This window comes from Ciconia boyciana, chromosome 14 (genome assembly GCF_034638445.1).
Source record: "Ciconia boyciana chromosome 14, ASM3463844v1, whole genome shotgun sequence".
NCBI lineage: Eukaryota > Metazoa > Chordata > Aves > Ciconiiformes > Ciconiidae > Ciconia > Ciconia boyciana.
This window is the reverse complement of record NC_132947.1, coordinates 14,777,641-14,792,865: the sequence shown is the minus strand read 5'-3', so window position 1 is coordinate 14,792,865 and position 15,225 is coordinate 14,777,641. Positions and strand designations below refer to the sequence as shown.

The 15,225-nt window shown below is 51.6% G+C and overlaps 1 protein-coding gene across 1 annotated transcript in view; it reads right to left on the bottom strand.

Annotated features, from left to right (window-relative positions):
- The window catches only part of MYH7B (myosin heavy chain 7B), a 29,872-nt gene that overhangs the window by 14,349 nt on the left and 298 nt on the right, over window positions 1–15,225 (bottom strand). The window contains exons 2-18 of the mRNA XM_072879534.1: window positions 14,268–14,371; window positions 12,343–12,486; window positions 12,084–12,240; window positions 11,954–11,981; window positions 10,690–10,786; window positions 9,815–9,838; window positions 7,804–7,896; window positions 6,941–7,004; window positions 6,721–6,819; window positions 5,553–5,656; window positions 4,894–5,032; window positions 3,464–3,582; window positions 2,515–2,664; window positions 2,002–2,172; window positions 1,108–1,287; window positions 874–1,006; window positions 291–367 (exon numbers count right to left, since the gene is read on the bottom strand). Coding sequence (XP_072735635.1) covers window positions 291–367; window positions 874–1,006; window positions 1,108–1,287; window positions 2,002–2,172; window positions 2,515–2,664; window positions 3,464–3,582; window positions 4,894–5,032; window positions 5,553–5,656; window positions 6,721–6,819; window positions 6,941–7,004; window positions 7,804–7,896; window positions 9,815–9,838; window positions 10,690–10,786; window positions 11,954–11,981; window positions 12,084–12,240; window positions 12,343–12,486; window positions 14,268–14,371 — 1,883 coding nt within the window. The remainder of the gene's footprint in view (window positions 1–290; window positions 368–873; window positions 1,007–1,107; window positions 1,288–2,001; window positions 2,173–2,514; window positions 2,665–3,463; window positions 3,583–4,893; window positions 5,033–5,552; window positions 5,657–6,720; window positions 6,820–6,940; window positions 7,005–7,803; window positions 7,897–9,814; window positions 9,839–10,689; window positions 10,787–11,953; window positions 11,982–12,083; window positions 12,241–12,342; window positions 12,487–14,267; window positions 14,372–15,225) is intronic.

Sequence of the window (15,225 nt, the reverse complement as noted above, 5' to 3'; positions counted from 1 at the left end):
CAAGCCCCAGCTCAAAGGGAGCCATCGCTCTCCCAGCCTGGAGCCTCATGTCCTTCCCTAGCAGCACAGGGACAGGGCTGGGACTCTGCCAGGCACAGGCCCCTTGCCCAGGGATGAGAGGGTGTTAGGAGCTTTTGCCTAGTGGTGGTCCTTCAGGAGCCCTGGTGGTCCTTCAGGCCCCAGGAGTTCATGTGCAAAATAACCCAGAGTCTTGGCAGGGAAGTGGGACTGATACTGGGACACTCTGAGCATGCTTCCCTCGTGGCCTTGAATGAGGGGCTGGCTCTTACCTTGTGCAGCTGCGACACTGTTTGGAAAGAAGCTGCCTTTTTACGTTTCTCCTTGGTCCCTGGCTTGTGAGGTTCCTCTGTTGGGTTGAAATATTGATTAATTATATCAGCAAAATATATGCTCGGCTTGGAGGACTCAGGAGCACCCCCAAATACCCCTGAAACACCCACAGCCCCTGCTCTCTGTAAAGCAGAGATGGTAGTGCCCTGCTGCAGAGCAAAGCCGCAGACCACCGAAAACATCTCCCACAGCACCCAACTCTGGGTGTTGCTCCTCAGCTCTTGGTAACAAGAGACCCCTTCTCACATCCCAAGTCACAGGGCCACCAGGACAACTCTACAGCACTGCACAAGCTTAGCCTGGTCCTAACCACCCACCTAAAGCCCCTAGGCCAGCACTACATGTCCATAGTACCCACCTACCCAGGTCAGAGAGGTTTTTAGGGGTCAATGTGGGTCTTCCCTTTGCCCAGGCTGCTAGGTGCAGGAACGCTGCACCAACAGCTGGGCGTGGGGGTAAGGAGGCTTTGCTGCAAAGGGAGGCAGAGACCAAGGTCAAAAAAGGAGTGAGGTTGTTCCTCACCTGAAGTAGAGCTCACGTAGTTCTCATAGAGTGAGGCCAGGAGCTTGTTTTGGGATTTTTGGAAGACAGCCACCACTGTCTCGTTCAGGGGGTCCTTGTTCTTGTCCAGCCACCCAATGATGTTGTATGGCACCTGTCACCAGAGGAGAGAGGCAAGTAAGGAGAGAGGGCTGTAAGGACAGCCCTGCAAGGGGGGAGGTGTGAATGCTGTGGAAGAGCTGACAAGGGACATACCACACCAGCATAGTGCACCAGCTCAAAGTGGGCCTCATATTTCCGTTTTTTGTCTGGCCGGGGCTTCTGGAAGTTGGGTGACTTCCCAATGTGGTTGTCGTAGAGCTTAGCTTTGAATGACATGTCGGAGGCTTTTGGGAACATGCACTCCTCTTCGAGGATGGACAGGATTCCCAGTGGCTGCAGGGAGAAGGTGGTATAAAGAGGTCTGAGCTCAGTGTTGCCATGTCCCATCCCAGAATGGGGGATTCTCTGTGCCACTGAGCAAGGTGAGGCAAGGCTTGACTTGGGAGACCTCGTCCTCATTCAGGCAAATGGTGCAAGACATTGACCATGGGGCAAGATATCACTGGTGTATTCCAGGCTGCATCTGACCTCCAGCCAGTCAGAGTGGGACTGGCCAGGCCTGCAAGGCATGGGGGCTTGCCCAGGTCCATCAGATTGTTGGGAAGGGGAGATCCTCTCCAATATCCTGACAGGTTTGCTCCTTTCAAAAAAAAAGGTATCTTCCATGCAATGGTGAAAATCTTTTATACAAGTTGCTCTGAATCGGCAAGGCCTCAAGTAAGAGGCACTGAGGAGCAGCAAGTGGGTAGGAAAAAAGGGGCAGAGATCACTGTTCTCTAGAGGAATAGGCCGCACCAGGTTTTGTGGCTCACTGGTGGGTAGGAACAGAATTTCCATGGTTTCATAAAGTCAAAATTTGTGTCAAAAAGGACTCGATGGGCTGGAGGCTCTGAGCTGTAAGTGTGGGGAAAACAAAGTTGGGCACTTGCCACTGACTGGGAAGGGAATCATTTCATTTCTGGTAGCAGAGCACATCTCACTGTTCCAGTCTTTGCAAACAAGCCGCCTACCAGAAGTACCATTCCTGTGCCCTGACTCATGCTTTACCTTCTCAATCAGGTCGATGCAAGCCTGCAGGTCCAGGCCAAAGTCAATGAAGACCCATTCGATGCCTTCCTTCTTGTATTCTTCTTGCTCCAGGACAAACATGTGGTGGTTGAAGAACTGTTGCAGCTTCTCGTTGGTGAAGTTGATGCACAGCTGCTCAAAGCTGTTGAACTGCAAGAACAAAACAAACCTGTGTCAGAAGGAGGAGCTCCAGACGTGAAGGGATTCACTCTTCTGCTTTGTCTGGCTGTGAAGAGTGATCTCTGCTAGGCTCAGCTGGATTGCTACCAGAGCAGGTAGCCAGGAATCATTGGAGATGTGCCCACGGCAATGTTAGAACAGCCCTTGTGAGCTGCCTGTTTGCTCCAGATATAAATTAATTCAGACAAGAGTTCTTTTTCTTACCAAGGCCAGAAGTTTCTTGGAGGAGATAGAGCTGTCAAACACTAGGGGACTGAGCTGTCTAGCTACAACATTCCCCCAAACCCATTGCAGGGGGCCTGCAGAACTCACTTCAAAGATCTCGAAGCCTGCAATGTCCAGTACTCCGATGAAGAACTGTCTGGCCAGCTTGGTGTCCAGGGTCTTGTTGATCCGAGCCACCAGCCACTTGAACATGCGATCATAGGTGGCTTTAGCCAGGGCTCCCACAGCATAGACAACCTGCCAAAGCAAATCATAGAGCAGGTCATGAGCACTTACGCTTCTCCCTGCTTTTGTAGGAGCTAGAGGCTGAAGAAGAGAGCTCCTCTTGGCACACAAAGGACAGACAGACAGATCCAGGGAGTTCATGGTTACAGTATATGCTCCAAGATTAGTTTTCACATGCTCACAAGTGTGTTCTTGTGTCTCTGGCCTGGTCTTAACCTCCAAGGTTTTAGGATACAGATTCAGTCTAAAGTGATATTTTCAGAAGCCTGTGTGCATGGCAGGAGCCTACAGCTCACTTTGGCTAAGACACCAGCTCCTAATGTCCTCTTGAATTTTACTTGAGGACTGGCTTACTCTATTCAGGCCAGGTTTGGGTTCCTAACTGTGATGTGGCTGGAATCTGACAAGATGCATTTTTGGTGCATTTGAGTCTCCCACAAAATCAGTTTAGATGAGTTTTCTACTTTCGAGAGCTGAACTCTTCATGGGAGTGGGACTGTCTCCTAAGCAGATCCATAGAAACTGGACCTCTTCTGGCTGGGATCCAACCCACATTTCAAAGAATACTGCATTGAACCTCCAGCCTTGGTTAATATCTAGTTATCTGCCAGCTCTGCCACCAACTTTCCCAGCTGCTAAAAGCCAGTAACTGTGGATACATCTTCTCATGCTGCTCTGGACTCTCCTCCTAAACCCAAGAGGGTGAACCAAAGCACCAGTCGCCCTGTGCAGAGAACATTACGCAATGGGCCTGCCTGCAGAGGAGTCACATACCAGCATGAGCAGGGAGCCCGTGTCCCGGCACACTCACCTGTTCCACGTTCTGACCTTTGGTCACGTATTCATTGCCCACTTTCACACGAGGATGGAGTAAGCCCTTGATGAGGTCAGCTGAGCTGATTCCCATGAGGTAGGCAGCTTTGTCAGCACCTGTAAAACAGCACAAGGCATGAGAAGCCAGCAAAGAAGCCCCAGGAAGGAAAAAAAAAAAAAAGAAAAATTACCAGCTTTTCTGCTGTTCAATGCTAACTATACTAGTTTTTCCACCTGCTCCAGAGTCTCCTCCAGTGTCTAGTGTGATTTCCCATCTTGGATATTGTACAATGCTTTTAAAGTCTGCACCTCCTGCCTTAGAAGTTACTGCTTGGAGGAGATGGCTATAGCAGACCTGCTGCACCTTATCAGGTGCCCATTAGGTTTTTGAGTCTTCTTGATCTGAGGATCTCTATGCATTTTCCAGTGGAAGCTTGGATTCCCATGCAGTGAATTTGAACTGACCAGAAGAGAGATTATTTTCTTGCTTATCTCTCATAGACACCTAATAGCAGGTTGTAGCTAGAAAATCACCTCTTCAGGGAAATCACTGCTAGATCAAAATCTTCTTTAATTACCACATAGCAGCTGAATCCTGTGTTGACGTTCCTCAGGCAAGGGGAACTCTTCCTTCATAAATGTTAGCATGACAAGGTCTGATCCAGGTAGTCATTTCTGCCAGATCCCTGCCTCAGCTGATGTATAGTTACCGCTTAAACCTTCCAGTTAAGTGATAGGGCTCCCCCTTCTCATCCTTCCACATGCTGGAAAGGATCCTTTGCCACATCCTTTTCCAAGCATCCTTGAAGCTTGCTCCATTATGCCTGGGAGCCAGGCATAATGCAGTAGTCCAAAAGTAATAGAAAATATTTGAGCTCTGACTTTTCTGAATTTTCAGGTTTGCTCTGCAGCCTGACTATTCTCTTAGGTCTATGATTTGCACTGGATTTTCCTAAGCAACAAACAAGGAAAAGTATTAGACAGTGACTGTATCCTACTCTAACCACTCTTCAGGAGGCCGTGACTTGAGCAGGTCCTTGCAGTCCTGATCACGGCCTGGCTCATATTTTGTGGACGACCTGCTCTAGAAGGCTGTCTAATGAAGCGCAAGAGAAGAGGTGATGAAGGGCAGGAGAAGACTGAACAAGGTGAAGCACAGCCAGGGTGTGACAGCCTGTGATGTTGCTGAGGCAAGTCTGATGCAGATGAGACCACCTAGTGCTTGCAGCAAAGGCTGTCCTAAATATGCCCGTTCAAGGACAAGCCCCTTTGTGCACCTACAGCAGGTCCTAAGACAGTGTGGTTGCTTGGGATCATGGTCACTGGCCTTCACAGACCAGGCCAGGAAAGTTATCACAGTCTGCCCTTGGAGGAATTTGCATGCCCAGCCCAGGCTGGGCAGATCTGGCAGCATGGAGCCAAACTCACTTTCAGTGCCGTCAGCCTCTGCCTGCTCTTCTCGCTGCTTTTGCTTGAACTTCATGTTGCCGAAGTGCATGATAGCGCCCACTATTTTATAGGAGCCGTATTTCTCATCATTGCTGAAGCCCAAGATGTCCATGGCGTGCTGAGGAGAGACAAAGCAGTATAGACAGAACAAAATCACCACTCTGACGTGAGGGGTGGTCCTCCCACCATCTCCTAAGGCGCTTTCCCTATCCTGGGGCTCTGGACAGGGTGCTCTATCCAGTGGGCACCTAGCCAAGGAATTCTGTCCATGGGATTTTGAATGTGAGTCCAGCTCCCACAAGATCTATTTGAAAGCAAAAGGACTAGTCTGGAATCCACAAGCAGGAGGTTTTCCGAGCCATGGGATGTAGTCATGTGCTACAGGCCCTTCCTAATGCAGGGAATTACTCTTCCTTCTCTGCCTGGAGGAGGCTGTTGATGGAGATCAGAGTCACTCTGCTCTTTCTTGTAGGCTCACAGCATGTGTAGAGCAACTGCCAATAAACCAGAGGGAACTCACAGGTAATTTAGAGGGACACAGAAAAGCCAGGACACGTCCCCATGTCTGCCCAGAAGGAGGTTGTGCCCTCTCCCAATCCCCTGCCTCACGCTGTGCAGTGTGAAGGAAGTACACGTACATCTGTCGCCATGAGTTCCTCGCCGTCATCCAGGTTGTCCACAGTTGTTACACCCTGAGAGCAGAAGTGGTAGTCGTAGGGGTTGAGGGAGAGCAGCAGCATATCTGTTGGGGGAAGACATGCAGAGAGTGAGGTTAGTCTGACGGAGACAAAGCTGGGGCAGAAGGGCAACCCTGGACACAGATGAAGAGGTAAGGCTTCACCGGCCTCAACAAGAGGGCACGAGCCGGTGGGAGGAACAGCCTCAAGCCCAGGCAGGCCCACACGTGAGTCCATCTCTTCTGCGATGTGCCTCCTGCTTGCTATCTTGGGATATGGCTTGGCTGCAGACTGATTTAGAAGTGGCCATCCACGTCCTTGTGACCACCAGATAAGATTACTGCTCTGCACAGCTCTCCAGACCTGCCTAATAAGGTATTGTTCTCAAGCCAGCAATAAGCTCAAGAGTCCGCAGCCAAGAGGCTGACCACCCCAGGGGACTGTGCCAGACATCATTCTGCAGCATGGAAAGATTTCCTGTGCACTCCGTGTGACCTGGCACCTGGAGGGCAGGGCTGCTCAGAGCACAGGACTGCCCCACTGCAAACTCAGGTCAGCTGGGACTGTCCTGGGGAACACATGTAGGATATGTCTAAACCAGGGCTGCTGCTGCCAGTGAGCTGTGCAGCTGTTTTCAAGCTCACCTGAAACAGGCCATCTCACTAGGGTGGCTGAAGAAGCTCAGAGTAGGCTGCAAAACACTTCCCCCTACCCCAAAATGGGTAAATATCCAGCCTGCACATGCTGAGGTCAGTGCTGTACCCGCCACACGACGAGAACTCTATGCAAGGCAACTTTGCAAAGCATGCTCCCACCCTGCAATAGGCCCTAAGTGACCACTTCTCTGCTCCTAGACAGTTGCAGAAAGGGCTTTAGTCTGGCTTCTCAGACTGCGAGGATAAAGGAGGCTGGACTAGATGACCTCTTGAAATCCCTTCCACCCTGAATTATCTGCCAATCCTCCAATCCTATGATCCTGCGCAGCTAGCAAAGCATTCGAGGGCAGTACATGCAGAGTGAGCTGGGTTTGCTCATTCCCTGCGGACCCTAAGGCTGACAACAGCGCTCTTTGTGGCTATTGTCAGGCCATCATGCTATAAAGGCTATGCTGCAGCTTTGGCTGCCTTACCTTGCAGCTCTGGTTTCTTCCCAGAGAGGATCTGGTAGTAGATGTGGTAGCTTCGCTCTTTGGGTTGCTGGAAAATCACTCTTGATTTTTCCAGAAGATCTAGAATCAAATAGGGCAGAGGGGTTAGAGGAGGGCTTGTTCTTTCCTGGAGCTGACCCAGCATCGGCACAAATAGTGAGATGAAATCCCTCCCCACTGCCGCTGGCACGTGTTTACTCACAGATGTCAATGTCTGCAGAGGCCAGCTTCCCTGAGGGGCCAAAATGGATCCGGATGAACTTGCCCTGAAAACATGCGCAGGAGGTAAGTGCTGGGCTTGGCTACACAGGTACAATTCTGAACAGCTCCTAGAAACCTCAGACAACTACAAGACACTGGTAATTTCCCGCTTTTTAGGCTTCTGCTGATGCCAGGCAAGTTACTGGGCTCTGTGAGGGGTAGGTGGGTGAAGTTCTCAGGTTTGTAATGTGCAGAGGGTCAGACAGCATCGCCTAAGGCTTTAAACACTAGGCAGGCAGAAATTTCACTCACAGCAGATAAATCGCTGTCCTCAGGCCTGTTCTTAAAGCTAAGCACTTCTGTGGGGCAGTGTAATACTGACTCTGCCCACTGCCTCCTGCTCTGTGGCGTGCCAAGGAATCTCACCCAGGAGTGTCTCCTTTCCCTCCAAGGCACGAGAACAGGCATCAAAGCCACCTGTGGCTGATGAGCTCTGCATCCCACAGCAGACCCAGACTGGGCTTAGCAAAAAAAGATGCTTCTCCCTGGAAGGGGCACGCTTGTCTGTCCCAGCTCCAGACTCCAGGCTGTGCTTACTGGCACTCTCAACTTTGGTCCTGTAAGGGACTTCTCTCCAGCCACAGGCTGTGACAGCAGGGCGATTCATTCTGACCAGCACACCATTTACTGCACTGATGTAACCAGAAGAAACTTGGCCTCAGCAGTCCAATCCCACTAGGAAGCAGAGCTAACGTCCCGCTACGTGCCTTTGGCTCACACCGTACAAACACCCAACACCACAAGCAATGCGTTCAGCTTCCATAAACGCGGCACATTAGCTCCCTGTCTTGCTAAGATACTCACAAAACGCGAGGAGTTGTCATTTCTTATGGTTTTGGCATTGCCAAAAGCTTCCATAGCTGGGTTAGCCTCGATGATTTGATCTTCGAGGGTGCCCTGGAAAGCAAAACCAAAGGGTGTGTCAGCTCCCACCCAGCCGGCGGGGATCTGTTACCAACAACACAGGGAAACAGAGAGTGGGGCTCCTTGCACCATCTGCCTGCTGCGCTGTTAGCTGGCTTTCAGAGCCTGCTGCTCCTGAGGCATCTCCTTGTCTCATGAGGCAATGCAGCTCGGTTTAAGGGTCAGCAGACAGGTTTTGCAGCAATGCTCTCTGTGGGCTTCTCCTTGCCTAAACTGGTCCCTCTGAAGATCCAGGCTACTGCCCCCTCTGCACACAGCAGTCCTTAGCCCCTTTCTTAGGCTGCTACAATATGCAAACCAAGAGCAAGCATGCATTGTCATCACAACGGTCTGAAACATTTCACGCTCTTTGACTCTGCCAGGCATTTCCTCTTCCACCAAACCGAAGTCTTGGACAGTTCAAATCACAGTACATTGCAAAAGAAGAAATCCAGAAAACAGGCTTGATCTACGACTCCCTACACCAATAACATGCACAGCAGTGTCACAGTATGATGGGAACACATCACAGGTCCCAGCTGGCGTGATCTGCTGAACTCACAGGAGCTCTCCCGAGCAAGCCCAGAGATTAATCTTCTCCTAACCTTGTTTTTCCATTTGTGTTTCACATGCACAGTTCAAAGATAAAGAGACAGCCTCCCCCTAATGCAGGCAAAGCCAGGACAAGAATTTGAGGAGAGAAGCAAGAGACTCGTGCCAAGCTACACAAAGGACAGCGGGGTTTGACAACAGTAGTAGAGTTTGGCGGCACAGGTACTTGCAAGATTTTTCATGAGATCTTTTGCTCTGACACATTACAGTCCATAGGGCTTTCCTTAGGTGGGAAACACCAGCTCTGGGCTCTGCCCACGAAGAGCCGTGCTGTCTTTTCAATGTTGGGCCCACAACTGCTCCCCACCTCTGCAGCTCAGGTGTGTGAAGGGCAAAAGAGACAGGGAGCAGCTGTGAATCACAGCTTTACTAACAAACTGTATTTTGTCACTTGGATATCCTTTGATCTGTTATCTTTAAATTCAGCTTGATCTAAAATTGCCTGGCCTGTGAGATTCAATGGGGGCTGCCCCATGGGCTGCCCCAGCACCCACAGATTCAGCCCCTCAGCTATCTCACTCTTAGTAAGTTTGCCCAAGTGGTCGGAGACTCATGTGTTAATGAGCATCCCCCAACCAAGAGCGTGCATCAGCTAAAGGCTGTCCCTCAGTGCTCAGACAGAGAAACCGAGGGCCGAGGACACATGACTGAGCTGCTGAAACAGCTGAGCCCTTGGGGTGCTGGGAGCGCCAGGGGCTGAACCTTTGCTGGATTTCCGAAGGTACTCAGTTGTTTCCTCGGAGCTAAGCAAGCACCTCAGAAATGCGCACCAGAGAAGGACATCAGCTGCCTGCAATGTGGTGGGCTGAGCCAGTTCAGGTCTTTGCAGAGGGTGGCATATCCAAGCATCATCAGGGCCCCGGTCTGCAGCCAGAGCACAGTGCTGCCGGTGGCAGAGAGGCTCTTCCCCTGCCCCTCAGCACCACCGCCCTCAGCTGGGCTTCGAGGCTGGGGGGACACTAATGGCCCAGAGACTGGAGGCTTCACCTTATCTTTGGAGGAGCCCACACCACCCCCAGGCAAACATTGTGCTGGTTAGAAATGAGTGTTTGAAGGACAAGATTGGAGTCAGAAAGGTAGAAAGTCACTAAGAGATGAAACACCAAAGCTTCAAACTATGGGAAGGTGGGAGATACAAAGCCAAGCGGAGAACTAAACACTGCCCAGGTGCTGGGGCAGCCTGTGCTCCCAGACCCAAGGCAGATGCCCCACACAGGCGTTCTCCCTCACCCCGCCGTAGCTCTGCGGTGCAGCAGAACCCTGTTCTCAGCAATACAGATTAGGAGTCTACAACACTTACCCCAGATTTAGTGGCAAGAGCTGCCTAGAGAAAGGAAAGAAAATTGTCTTTAGAAATCCAGAAAAGCCAGGCAAGAACCACAAGAAGCATGGTCAGAAAAGCAGGGCATGACCATTTAGTGCCAAAAAACGTCCAAGAAAAAATGGGAGGATTAAACTTTATAAGAGATGCCAAAAAGTTGTTAAATAGATTAGCTCAAGAAAATAAAGAAATGCGTCAAAAAGCAAGAACAGTTAAATCCAAACCCAAAGAAGAGTAAAGAAAATAATGCTGAAGTATTGCTTGTCTGATACCTAAAGCAGCCAGTTTGCTTCTACAAGGGAAAAGCAGGCTGGAGCCTCAACGTATCAAGAAGAAATAAGCAATTGCAAGGGCAGCTCAAAAATAACCAGCACCAAAGAAATGCAAGAATCAAAACAAGAGCAAGAAAAGCACAAGGTAGAAAAGGGTCAAAATGAACAAGAGGAGAAAAAAAGGAGAAAAGGACGAAAAGCAAGGCTTAAAAGAGGCAAGGTGGGAAATGGCAGGTTTACTCCATTCTTTTAATGCTCCTTAAGAAGAAGATCTGTGGGGTGTTGAAGGACAAAGAGAAGATAAAGAGGGCATCTAAAGCGCCTCTTCCAGGCTGCGCAGAATGAGCAGCCACATAAAAAAAATCCATTTCCCCTTGAGCAGAATAATTTCAAGCCTTGCTTGTTCAAAAGTCAGGGAAAAGCCAAGCCCTGGGTGGGTCAGACCAAAACACGCTTCCAAATGCAAAAAGTTGGGGGAAGAAAAAAAAAGTAAAAAGAAGAAGAAAGGGGGAAGGGGAAAAAAAGAAAAAAAATAAAGAAAGGAAGAAAACAGCAAGAACTTGTTTCAAAAGAGGGTCTTACTACTTTCTTGCCCGGTGTGTCGCCCAAGGCTGCGACAATGGCAAAGTACTGAATGACCCGCTTGGTGTTTACAGTCTTACCAGCACCAGATTCTCCGCTTAGAGTAACAGAAATACACAGATCAAGGACATGAGGCAAAGAACAGGCAAAACTTCAAACAGAGACCCTGCCAACCTGCCACCCTGCTCATCGTGCCAGGAGGGAGAAGCAAAGTATTGGAGGGACGGGGAGGCCAGCACTATCAGTCTCCTCCAGCCTGGAGGTGTACGTGCTTGTCTTTGGGGCTTGTCTTTGGAGCGAAACCCAGCTCCATCCTCACCGAGTCCTCCGGCTGCAAGCCCAGGCTCTGCCTGCCTCCTCGAAGGTGCCGCGGGGGGTCAGCTGCCCGCTGCAGATACAGCGGGAGGTGCTGGCACCCACCAAGGCCGTACAGCCCTGGCCCCGGGGCTTCAGCTGTCCAGGATCAGCCAGGAACCAGCCTCGCCTGCTCCTGCTCGGGTCGTTTCAGCACGCCCCACTTTGCAGGGGGGGCTTGGAGATGGCAGTGGCACCGCAGCGGGGCATATCCTGCCCGGGCGAGCGCAGGGGCTGGCGTGCCCAGTGCAGGGTGCAGGTGGCCAGCGGGCCCCACTGAGCTCATCCCTATAGTTAGCTGCTCTCCCATTGTAATCCCAGATCACAAAGAGCCGGGGGGGAGCTGGGGAGCGGAGCCACCGCCGGACACGCGCCAAGCATCTCTCCGCAGCCCCTGCCTTTCCTAATTAGGCTATGGCCGAGGCTAAAAATGTCCGTGGCTCCTGGCAGCAGCGTAGGGTCCTTTAGAGTCCTTTATATAGCCCTTATCTATATGTCACTTGAAATCAACCTGGCCTACACCCTCCCACGTCACCCTCCTCCCCCGCCACCACCCCTCCGGCCGCAGCCACCATCTCCCTCTGGCCTTGGCCTCCATCTCTCCTTCCCACTCGCTCCTTGGAGGACGCCGGCAGTCGGAGCGCCCCACGGCAGCTCCCGCAGCTGTCGGGGTGCGGGGGAGCCTGCCCGCCAGGCCCGTGTGGGGCTTTGTCACCTGGTGCGGTGGCGGCGGCAGGCTGGGTGGGAAGGGACGGGGGGCCAACAGCTGTCGGGGCCGGGGGGGGATGCAGCCGGTGGGGCCCTCCCCGGGCACGGGGTGCCGGCCCAGGGATCCCCCAGGGAGGGCAGCGTGGGGGGCTCGACTGCTCGCGCGGGGCTGGGCAGGGCGAGGGCACGGAGGGGCACTTACGTGATGAGCATGGACTGGTTTTCACGGTCTGGAAGAGAAGGAGGAGGTGTTAGGCTGGTGCCGCCCACCTCACCCCCTGCCCCAGGAGCCCAGACCCCCCCGGATGGGGGTCCCCAAGGTGAGGGCTTACTGCGCAGCATGTCATTGTAAGCGTTGTCGGCGATGGAGTAGATGTGCGGGGGTGCCTCGGAGCGCCGCTTGCCCTTGTAGGCCGCCACGACGGGCGCGGTGTAGACGGGCAGCCACTTGTAGGGGTTGATGGTGACACAGAAGAGCCCCGAGTAGGTCTGCGGAGGGAAGGGGGGAGGATGAGGGACGGAGGGGCCCTGACACCCCTTCACCTCCCCACCCCGGGGGTGACCCCCGTCCCCCGGGCGCCGCCGGCTTACGTAGATCATCCAGTGGGAGTAGCGGCGCCTCAGGTTGTAGAGCACAGAGGCCTCGTTGAGGTGCGTCAGCATGGCCATGTCCTCAATCATGTCGAACTTGGGGGGGTTCATGGGCTGCAACTCGTCCTCCTTTACCACCCGCGTCTGCCAGAGGAGGGGGGACATGTCAGATGGACCCCAGCCCCCACCAAACACCCTCTCCCCCAAAACCTGCCGGGGGGTGGACATACTGACAGTCCCATGCTGGGGACAACCCTGGCCCCATGCCCGCTATCCTCCCGACAGGGTTGCCCTCCATTTTGGGGTGACAGGGCTAGGGGAGCCCCGCCAGCACCCCAGCCACAAAGCCCAGCTGGGAAAAGCTAGCCCCAAGCCCGTCCCCTCCCCAGGGACACGGGCTGCAGCTGAGCCCGGAGGAGGGGGTCCAAGCTGGGGAGCACCAAGATGTCACCCCACAACGCGCCTGACACCCCCGTCCTGCACTCTTCTTCACAGCCTAAAACCCCGCAGCAGCGTGATCTTTCACTTGGAGAGATCCCTGGTTATTTGGGCAAACAAATTAAGCCTGTACCCCAGGACTTATAACTGGATTTATTTAATTGTGTGAAGCCAAGTGCTGGGAAACGGGCACATTAGGTATCTGGCCTGAATGGAAGAAGCTGGATTTAGCTTGTCTTGTTAATGGTCTTGTTAATAAAGATTAAATGATACCTTTCAAAGAGTTTTTTTTACCGGTGAATATGAAGTGCGTGGTGTTAAAAAGTGTTAGGTGTTAAAAGCGGGAAGGTAGATAGAAGGACAAGGGTGGGGTTATGTCTCTTGAAACTGTTTCTGCTGGAAATGCTGATCCAGGGAAAGCAGATATAGTTTTAGATTTTGTAAATCCATGACAAGTTAGTAAAAAGAACAGTTTCAAGAGGGAACAGCAAAAAAGGTCTGGAAACTGCTTTGTTTGCAGAAGCTGAAGATCTTCAACCACAGCATTTCAAACCTCAGAATAAACTTTTCAAATTGACACCCCCTCCCCAATAAATTTTCTTTTGGGGTAGCAAAAATAGTTTTTCTTTTTTTACCATTTCAGACAAAAATATTTTCAAAATCTTGACACTTTTCAAAGACAATTACATATATTTCTTTTAAATTCGGCAGACCTGAGAGCTTCTCAGTGCTGTTGACAACTAGCTGAGATGTAGAAATAACCAAGTCTACTACAGGCACAGATCCTGGTCAGGTCCTTGTTCTTTTTCCCAGTTTTACACTAGTGTAATGATGCTGCAAGGCCACGCAACTCCCATACCCAAAAAAAAAATACAATTAAGCTCATTTGCAGCTATTTGTACTAGATATTATCTTGACAAATATCAGCTGATTGTTGCTTGCTTTGCCTCCCTCCTGCTGCTGGAAAGCTGGAGCCTCACCACTGGACATAGCTGGTCCTACCTCTTTGCCCAGCACCCGTTCTCCCACCAGCACTGCTTACTCTGCTACAAATCTCAGCTAAAATGAGCAGGAATTGTCCAACTGGCCCCTTACCTCTTGTTTTGACCTTCGAGATGAGCCAGGCAGCGGTTCAGCATTGCAAAGGGCTGTGCTGAAGCAGGCGCTGCCTTCAGGCAGACCTTCCTCCCACGGCTGGGAGCTGTGCTGGGCCAGCCCGGCTGTCCCCCCTCGGTCCGCCTCGCGCGGTAAACCGTGCTTGAAAGCAAACACTCGATGGGGGATGCTGAACTGTTCCAACTCTTGGCAAGTCATTGGCCTACGTGTCCTGACACACTGCGGTGTGTGTCCCCTCGGGGCATGACTGATCACTGAGCGTGGAAGGGTTATCAGCAAGAGCTTGGCTAGTTTCAGACGTGATCTTGTCATACATATCCCCCCTCCGCACACACTTGCTAGCCCTTGAAAATGCAAGGTATTTTGCTTACATCCTTATTTTTGGTTTCCACGGTGACTTTGCCACCAGAGGTTTCTTTGATTTCCACTTCAATATAAGCTTCTTTCTCATCTGGGATCCAAGCTCGCTTCTTTCCTGGAGGAAGGGAAGGGAAGGGAAGGGAAGGGAAGGGAAGGGAAGGGAAGGGAAGGGAAGGGAAGGGAAGGGAAGGGAAGGGAAGGGAAGGGAAGGAAGGGAAGGGAAGGGAAGGGAAGGAAGGGAAGGGAAGGAAAGGAAGGAAGGAAAGGAAAGGAAAGGAAAGGAAAGGAAAGGAAAGGGAAAGGAAAGGAAAGGAAAGGAAAGGAAAGGAAAGGAAAGGGAAAGGAAAGGAAAGGAAAGGAAAGGAAAGGAAAGGAAAGGAAAGGAAAGGAAAGGAAAGGAAAGGAAAGGAAAGGAAAGGAAAGGAAAGGAAAGGAAAGGAAAGGAAAGGAAAGGAAAGGAAAGGAAAGGAAAGGAAAGGAAAGGAAAGGAAAGGGGAAGGGGACACAAAACAGGTTGAAATGTAGGAAACCATTTGAAATTGTCAACTGAAAGCCCCATAAATGCAGTCCAATAACGTGGAAGGACAGTGATTATTCCTTCCTATGCTCTTGGTCATAGGAGCTGGGATTTCTTTGCCTTTTTCATGTTTGGCAGCTGTTTAATTTGCCAGGGTCAACTTTTAGTCTGACAGAAGTCTGCTGTTTTATGTGTGCTTGCACTCAGACTATCGTGAAAAAAGGACAGTGAGAGAAAGCAAAACTCTCCTTGTTTGCCGAGCTGAGATGAGCAAGCTGGGCTCTGGAGCCCTGAGCATGGTGAGCCGCAGTACCGCGGGGTGGCTTGGACAGAGCGGACACCTCCAAAATGAAACAGCACTGGAGAAGGCTTTGCCACCAGTCCCTCAGCCCATCTCCCTCAGCCCTCCTGCCCCTCAGGGTCCGGAGAGATGAACAGCCACCTCCGCCCAC